The sequence below is a fragment of the Guillardia theta genome (assembly GCF_000315625.1).
Source record: "Guillardia theta CCMP2712 unplaced genomic scaffold GUITHscaffold_64, whole genome shotgun sequence".
NCBI lineage: Eukaryota > Cryptophyceae > Pyrenomonadales > Geminigeraceae > Guillardia > Guillardia theta.
This window is the reverse complement of record NW_005434610.1, coordinates 457,776-465,522: the sequence shown is the minus strand read 5'-3', so window position 1 is coordinate 465,522 and position 7,747 is coordinate 457,776. Positions and strand designations below refer to the sequence as shown.

The 7,747-nt window shown below is 57.1% G+C and overlaps 4 protein-coding genes across 4 annotated transcripts; 3 read left to right on the top strand and 1 right to left on the bottom strand.

Annotated features, from left to right (window-relative positions):
* Nucleotides 1–401: 401 nt before the first annotated feature.
* GUITHDRAFT_113160 (hypothetical protein) lies at nucleotides 402–2,007 on the top strand (the record flags this gene model as incomplete). The annotated part of the gene is made up of 13 exons (XM_005827824.1): nucleotides 402–443; nucleotides 498–560; nucleotides 613–692; nucleotides 741–779; nucleotides 830–864; nucleotides 907–952; nucleotides 1,090–1,148; nucleotides 1,200–1,270; nucleotides 1,327–1,381; nucleotides 1,434–1,497; nucleotides 1,549–1,602; nucleotides 1,711–1,814; nucleotides 1,943–2,007. 13 exons carry the CDS (start codon nucleotides 402–404, stop codon nucleotides 2,005–2,007), a joined length of 777 nt encoding a protein of 258 aa, XP_005827881.1.
* Nucleotides 2,008–3,404: 1,397 nt separating this feature from the next.
* On the top strand, nucleotides 3,405–3,785 carry GUITHDRAFT_113159 (hypothetical protein; the record flags this gene model as incomplete). The annotated part of the gene is made up of 1 exon (XM_005827823.1): nucleotides 3,405–3,785. The coding sequence occupies one exon, from the start codon at nucleotides 3,405–3,407 to the stop codon at nucleotides 3,783–3,785; it is 381 nt and encodes a 126-aa protein (XP_005827880.1).
* Nucleotides 3,786–4,027: 242 nt separating this feature from the next.
* GUITHDRAFT_142509 (hypothetical protein) lies at nucleotides 4,028–4,909 on the bottom strand (the record flags this gene model as incomplete). The annotated part of the gene is made up of 4 exons (XM_005827822.1): nucleotides 4,028–4,092; nucleotides 4,324–4,356; nucleotides 4,461–4,610; nucleotides 4,669–4,909. 4 exons carry the CDS (start codon nucleotides 4,907–4,909, stop codon nucleotides 4,028–4,030), a joined length of 489 nt encoding a protein of 162 aa, XP_005827879.1.
* A 1,182-nt stretch (nucleotides 4,910–6,091) lies between these two features.
* On the top strand, nucleotides 6,092–7,441 carry GUITHDRAFT_113157 (hypothetical protein; the record flags this gene model as incomplete). The annotated part of the gene is made up of 7 exons (XM_005827821.1): nucleotides 6,092–6,137; nucleotides 6,303–6,316; nucleotides 6,400–6,449; nucleotides 6,505–6,562; nucleotides 6,676–6,747; nucleotides 6,983–7,043; nucleotides 7,092–7,441. 7 exons carry the CDS (start codon nucleotides 6,092–6,094, stop codon nucleotides 7,439–7,441), a joined length of 651 nt encoding a protein of 216 aa, XP_005827878.1.
* Between the last annotated feature and the right edge of the window lie 306 nt (nucleotides 7,442–7,747).

The window sequence follows — 7,747 nt, the reverse complement described above, 5'->3', positions numbered from 1 at the left end:
GCTCCCTCCACCCCCTCTTCTCAACGACTACCCCTCATTTTCCCTTTAATTACCCCCACATTTTAGCCACCCATTTCCTGACCATCGGTACCACCCCAGAGGCATGCCACACCCCCTAAAATGACCTAGATACCACCGGTGATCCCTAGTCGATGTTCAAAAAATTGCTTGGCCGCTCATGCTTTGACGAGGAAGGGGAATATGCGAAGAACTACTCGCTTCCTCCCGCTTCTCCACCACCTCCTCCCCCTCCTGCCGCGGCTCCGCCACCTCCCGCTGCCCCGGTTCAGCCTCCTCCTACCTCGGAGCCGCGAGCTTCTGCTCCTTCCTCTCCCTTCCAGCGACAATCCCCAGGGGATGCGCCAGAGGCTCCGACTTCACGACCTCGCTCTTCGGCTCCGATGTCTCCTCTGACTCGCCCCGGCAGCAGCAGCAGCCAAGTTGTGAGCTGCGACCAGCGCTGCGCTCCTCCTCGCGCTCACACGCTCGTGCGGCAGGTGGCGAGAGCCTTGAGCCTGGCAGCGATGGCGTTTGAGACCATCAAGAAGAAGTTCAAGATGGTACCGCATGTCGCTCCCTGCTCCTTTCCAGCTCACTCTTCCTCCCCTCCAGCTGCAGAGAAGGTCCTGGAAGTCCACCGAGGTGTACGCAGCTGCTACCGCCATCACGGCGCTCGATGTTGGGATCGTCAGGTCCCGTGCCGCTCGCTCGCTCCCCTCATCCTCATCCTCTCCCTGCAGCTTCCTCCGGCTTCCCTCAGGAAATCTTCTCGTGGAGAGGTTGGTCCTCGATTCCCCGACTCCTTCCCCAGCTGACCTCCCGGCTGCAGCTTCCCGCTCATCACCAACAGCATCCAAGGAGCAGGTGCGAGAGGCTGCGGGGCCCTCCCCCGCTAACGACTCGCAGGGCTGGTCTTCGCAGGAGATCTCGTGTCACAGGCAGTAGTCAAGCAGTGAGTGATTGCAAGTCCTCCTTCCTCCCTGACCCTCCTCCTCGTCCTCCTCCTCCTCCTCCTCCTCCTCCGCTTCTTCCTCCTCCTCGCTCCCATCCCTCTCCATCCTCCTCCTCTGATCTTGCTCTTTCCTTTAGCCTGCAGGGGACTAAGGAGTTTCTCCTGGACTGGACGCGACTAGCGAAGGCAAGCTTGGGTGATTCTCCTTGTGGCAGCGGCTGTTTCTGTTTCCCTCACTCCTCGGCAGTTGGTGTTATCAACGTTGGTCTTTGGCCCTACTACTGGTACCTCGCCGTAGAGACCTTCCTCCCAGCACAGGTTACTCCTCCTCCTCCTCCTCGCCCGCTCTCTCGCTTCTCCTCACTGCATCTCAGGCTCCGACCGGCTTCGGTCTCCCGGTGTGGCTTGGGGAGTGGGGTCTGCTGCTCGGTGAGAGCCCGGAACTGATGCCGTCTACTGCTCGTGACTCGTCCGATCGCAGTCAAGATCGTCCTCGACTCGATCATCAACGGCTCTTTCTCCATCTTCTCTTCCTTCTCCCTGTGGTCTGGACCCGCTGCCTGTGCTCCTTGCCCTCCTCTCACTTCCGCTTGCAGGTCCCTCATGGATCGTGACACCGTCGAGCAGTGGAAAGACAAGTTCAGGAACAGGTTACCACTCCTCCCTCCCCCCCTTCTCTCCTCCTAGCTCCTAGATCTTCCTAGCTCCTCTTCTTTCTACCTCCTATCTCCTCCTCCTCCTTCTGACTTGGCTCGCAGCTTCATGGAGACTTGGTTGATGGACTGGAAGTCTTGGCCCCTTTACAACATCCTCTGCTTCACCATCATCCCCTTCCGCCTGCGGCCCATGACCAGCGGGATCGGTCAGTCTCCTCCTCAGCCCTCATCATGTCACCTTCCTCCTCCTCGTTGGCTCCTGGCTCTCCCCTCCTCCCCTCCTCCATCTCCTTCCTGTCTCTGCCACCAGCTGACCTTGCTGCATGTCCCGCAGCTTCCATGTTCTGGAACGCCTACGTCAGTCACCAGAGCCAGCGAGTGAACGCGCACAAGGAGTGAGCGAGCAAGGGAGTTTCAGTGCTCCCCGACCTCTTACCTTCCCCCCTCCCCTCCCCTGCTCCCCTCGAAGTTCTAGTAGCAGAGTTGCAGCAGGACTGTATGAGGGATACAAGGAGGAGCATGGATCGCATGCTTGTCACCATCATGGCACTGCACATGCAACGTAGGCTCGCCTCAGCCGGGCCTCGGAGTAGGAGCGCCGACGCCGACACGTAACTGTCATTATGACCTCAAGCGCACTGGCGAGTCTTTACTCAAAGTTGAGTCACGAAGCGTAACTAGTAAGCGGCGCCGGAGCCTGGCGCCGGGACCGGCCCGGTCGCCGAGTACGCCGCCGGTAATATGACCTTACAGGCCCTCAGTGACCGTAGGCGAGTACAACCGACTCAGCCTGAGAGAGGGCCGGGCCCTTGTGACCGGGTGACGAGTAGAATGGCCGCAGTCACGCGGCCCGGCAGGAGAGATGGATCGTTACTTCCGTTACAACTTCTCAGAGCTGGAACGATGCGTTCAAGATAGGTGTGTCCTCCTTTCGTGTAAGCCCCGAGCCGTTATTTCCGTTACATTATGAAGATATCGCTGAAAGATATCTTTTGAATGTTTCAACCTGATGATATTATTGAAAACAGTTCTTTTCGAATCTGAGACGCACACGGACCCCTTCACTGTGATGTTTCAAGCTGAAGGGGGTGTGGGATACATTTGAATGTGATGCCCCCGGGGGGTAAGGGTGGTATGAGTACGGGTACATTTAACTATTACAAGTATGGTACTTGAATAAAACGGTAAAGTGGGGTAGGTGGGTTGCATACAAGGGAGACCTTTATATGGCATTTTTGAAATCTCCGGAAGATTATTCGAAAAATATCTCTTTCAGGGTTCTTGGCCCCCTTTACTACCGTCGTGCCCCACGAATTCAAAATTTACTATACTTTTAGACATCTATTACAGTTTTAATGAGTTTTACGATTTTTAGCCCCAGCACTTAAAGGGGGAGGGCTGCAAGCGTTGCAAGGAAAAGGACTGGACGCACACGCAGGAGCGGCAGGAGCGGCAGGAGCGCAAACAGCATCTCGGTTACCACCAACACCATAAAAAACATCAGTATCAGCATCAGCATCAGCATCAGTATCGTCGTCATCGGCAAACACAGCAATAGCAACAGCAACAGCAACAGCAACAGCAACAACAACACTTTCTTTGGACTCTCTTAAATCTTCGCTAGTTCTCTTCGATTGGATTGGATTTTATTCTCATAGAACCAGTTTCTCCCATCTGTGAGTTTGAAGGCGCAGAATCACAGAGCAGACGCGTTTATATGTAAGAGGAGCCTCGTGAAAGAGCAGGGCTGATCACAAACTCTTGTGAACGACCTGAGCCTTGGTTAGCTCAAGGGCATGAGGCACAAATCTAATCTTCTCTTCCTCCTCCTCGCAGTGCTTGCGAACATCGGGAGCTGCTGTGGTGTGATAAACCATCTGGTTCTTAGACACTCGGGGTGCGAGGAATGCATGAGAACGTCAAACCTTGCGAGGCCGGGACACTTTTGCCTGGACCATCTCTTCGACGCTGGGGACGGGCTCTTGTACCTGGACAGTCATGAGAACCAGATGACCTGCCTGAGCCAGCACCTGCGAGGAGGAGAGAGCGTCGAGACGTGGCTCATCTCCTCCGGGGTCAGCAGCGACGGCAAGTCGTTCGACCGGGTCGGTGCCGTGGGGAGGAGGGGGAAGACGTACAGGCCCAAGTTGAGCAGGACCGTCGAGCACCATTACTGAGGGCCGGAGCTTGAGAGTTTTGATTTTATTCTTTTTGTATTCACGTCTTTGATTCCCCTCCCTTACGATGCCAATCTTTGCTCTTGGGCATGTTATTCTGTTTCCTTCTTTCCTTGTATTCTTCTTGCAGAGCAATTTCTTTTCTTTCTCAATGTATTCTTGATTCACTAAAACCTTCGTTGGTTCGAATGCCTTCCGACCATTCACACGCTCACCGTCCGCTGCGCCGTTGCACCTTCCCCTCACTCGATCAGTGCTGCCAGCATACACGAGTGTCCCAACTCTTCACCTCCGTCGGGCAAGGCTCCTGCTCTTGGGCGTCACAAAAAGAACGACCTCTCAGACGACATGCTGGTGACTGAAGCCATGCTGAAGCGATCCTCTGCGGGGAGAGGCTGGTCAGATGGCGGAGCACTGCCGAGGTGGTGAGATGAGGCAGGGTTGTCACCGAGAGCTGTTTCGCTGTCACCCCCATCGCCATTGACGTTCGCTGGAGATCACCCAGTGAGGCTCTTGGCTGGCAGCGCTGCTCCCTCACCTGGATCATCTTGTCCCCTCTCCTTCATCAGGCCTGGCAGAGAGTCAGAGGTGAGACGATGGAAGCGAGACGATCGCTCGACGCCCTGTCTCGCTCTCTCTCGCTCTCTCTCGCTCTCTCTCCTCCTCGAGCGCGACCTCTAAGCATCGCTTCCAACTTGAACAGCCTGAGCCTCAACTCCTGCTGCTCGTGCATGACGAGGCCCTTCAAGTCTCTCATCTCAGTCTGCAGAGCTTCGACGGCTCCCCCAAGCTTCACCACGTCCTCCTTTGACGCAAAACTGACATCTGCAGGAGAGCTCGAGGTCATGCTGTGCGCAGGGAGCATGGCTCCTTGGCCACGTACCTCTCCTGGCTCCTTGGGGCGAGGCTCCGGCGCTCCCCTCCGATCCCTCAGCCTTCCTCGCAACCTTCGCGTCCCCCGACGGCGTCAGTCTCACTGGCCTTCTCTCCAGGAGCACGTGGTAGGTCTTGTAACGGCGACCCTGCGCTGACTCCGTTGCCTCCTCCCGTTGAAAGCCAACCTTCACGATGGTCCCTGCGGTGACTTGCTCATGCTTTCTTCCTTCCTTCCCTTCTGCCTGCATTCCTTCCCTCCCTCCTGCTCCCGCTCCCGCTCCTCCTGCTCCTGCTCCTGCTCCTGCTCCTGCTCCTGCTCCTGCTCCTGCTCCTGCTCCTGCTCCTGCTCCTGCTCCTGCTCCTGCTCCTGCTCTTGCTCCACCTCCACCTCCTGCTCCTGCTCCTGCTCCACCTCCTGCTCCTGCTCCATCTCCTGCTCCTGCTCCACCTCCTCCTCCTGTTATAACCTTGTTGTCCCAGCAGGCTGTTTGCAACCTTCTCCACAGGCACTCTAAGTGAACCCATCAGTCTCTCTTGCTCGAAGCAGCAAAAGGAGAGCGACTCGCCCTTTGACTCTTTGGTCGTCAATGCTATACAGCACGTCTCCTTCCTGCCTCATGGTCAGTTAAGCAAGGAAGAGGAGGGAAGGAGACGAGGAGGGGAAGAGAAGAGGATGGGATGGGATGGGATGGGAGGGGAGCAGAGAGAAAGAGGAGAGGAGGAGAGGAGGGGAAATAAAGAGGAGGAGAGGAGAAGAGGAGGGGAGGGGGGGGGGAGATAAAGAGGAGGGGTTGAGAGAGGCCCGGAGGAGAAGAGGGCAGGGAGCGGAGGGGAGGGGAGTTCAACAACGCACTCGAATCAGGCCGCACTGATGAGCACTCCCTCCTGGCACAATCTGGCGGGCGACGAGTAGGTTTTGCTGCGGGGGAGGGAGAGAAGGAAAGAAAGGAGTCAGATCTGATCCTACAAGTCTTGCAAGAGCCACAGGCAGAATCCCTGATCTCCACTCCTTGACAAGGTAGCAAGCATCTCCTCCCTCATCTCCTCCCTCATCTCCTCCCTCATCTCCTCCCTCACCTCCTCTCTTGTCTCGAACGCGATCCCAACGCCGCACCTCCCGTCCGCCATGGCACCGCCGGGTGACTTGATAGACCTAGTCATTTACCTCACTCGGATTCAGCGATTCAAACCGATTCTAGCCGATCTCAAAGAGCAAATGACCGGTTTTGATCGGTTCAAATCGGCAAATCTATATGGTTTAGATCAGTTCAACCCTGCCGAGCAGTTCGGCCATGGAGGAGGAGGAGGAGGAGGAGCTGCGGCGCTGGAAGGCGCATCTGAGCAGCATCAGGGACCAGGACAATGAGGAGGAGGAGGAGGAGAAGGAGGAGGAGGAGAGGGCGCATGCGCCTGCTGGTGGTGCCCCAGGAATGGCAGCAGACAGGAAGCTGCTGGGATCGGGAGCTGGTGGAGCTGGTTAGTGAGAAGCGCATGCATTCTTCCTCTCCTCTCTCCTTTACCCTCCATTCGTTGTTCCTCCTCTGCTGTAACAATCTCCCTGCTCGATCCGTTGATGATCCTCGCCCCATGTTTCTCATTCGACATCCCCGCTGTTGTATTGAACTGACTTGTGTCCTGCAGGATCCCAGCGAGACGTAAGAAAGTTTCCTCTCCTCGTCCTCTCCTCGTCCTCTCCCCTTTTCCTCCTCCTTCCCTCTGTATCCTCACCCCCTTGCAGCGCACATTCAATGAGCGAGACAGCCTGGAAGGAGCGCATGCAGTGCAAAGGTGCGGCAGGAGGAGAGGGAGTCTCGCCTACTCGTCGATGACGGTTCCCTTGTAGCGAGGAGAGCATCGACTGGACTGCTGCCCTCATGCCACAACTGCTGGATCTGAGAAACGTCAGGGAGGAGAAGGAGGGAGGGAGGGGAGGGAGGGGAAGGTGGGAGAGAGGGAAGGGGGCAGGGAGGGGAGGGAAGGGAATGTTGAAGGGGATGCTGAGATTTGTCTGCAGGAGAACGCGAAGCTGTTATCGATATGTAGAGATCAGGAGCGGGAGCTGCAGCATCTTCGCTCGTCGCCACATGTGAGGAGCAGGGAGAAAGGAGATTGTAGAGACGAGAGACAGAGAGGGGAGGGGGAGAGGGAGGTGGTTTGGCTGGAGGAGGAGGAGGAGGAGAACGAGGAGGAGGAGGAGAACGAGGAGAACGAGGAGGAGGAGGAGAACGAGGAGAACGAGGAGGAGGAGGAGAAGGAGGAGAACGAGGAGGAGGAAGAAGAGACATCGTGGCGTCAAGGATCCTTGCTGATCGTCCCTTCAGGATTCCTTCCGACCCAGAAGCTCCAACGCCTCCTCCTCCGTCCCGCAGGACATGAAGGATGGTAAGAGCGCGGGGGAGCATGTGCGAGAGTTGCCGAGCTGTGCTGCAGGAAAGATCGTGGAGCTGGCGAAGAAGAACCGTTCTCTCAACGTAGCGCTAGAGAAGGAGCGAGCCAAGTCAGGGCGCATGGCGACAGAGCTGAAGAGGAACAGACTCCAAGTTCTCCTGCTCTGTGCTGGGACTGAGTGGTTGTGGAACAGGGTGCAGGAGGAGCTTGAGGAGGTGAAGAAGTCTGGGGGAGGAAGGGACATGGCTGGGATGGATGCGAGGAGTCTGCCGGCGGGAGCGAACAAGGATGGTGGAGGAGGGAAGCCGACGCTTGCGTTCGGGTCTAAGTGGGAGGAGCCCAAGGAGGATGGGGCGGATCAGAGCCCTGAACAGAAGGTCAGGGGAGGGTGAAGGAGGGAGGGAGGAGGGAGGAGAGGGTGGGGATAGGGAGGGAGAGGCGGGGACAAGGCGGGGGGATAAGGAGGAGGGAGAAGGGAGGGGGAAAGGAGAGGTTGAATTTCCTTGCTGCTGTAGATCAAGGAGCTGAACTCCAAGGTCTCAAGTCTGACGACGCAAGTTGGTACCATGAGACATCAGAACGACAAGTTGAAGATGGTGAGGAGGAGAGGTGAAGGGAGGAGGGGAGGGGAGAGGGGGCAGGAGCGGATTGGAGGAGGAGAGGAGAGGAGAGGAGAGGAGAGGAGAGGAGAGGAGGGG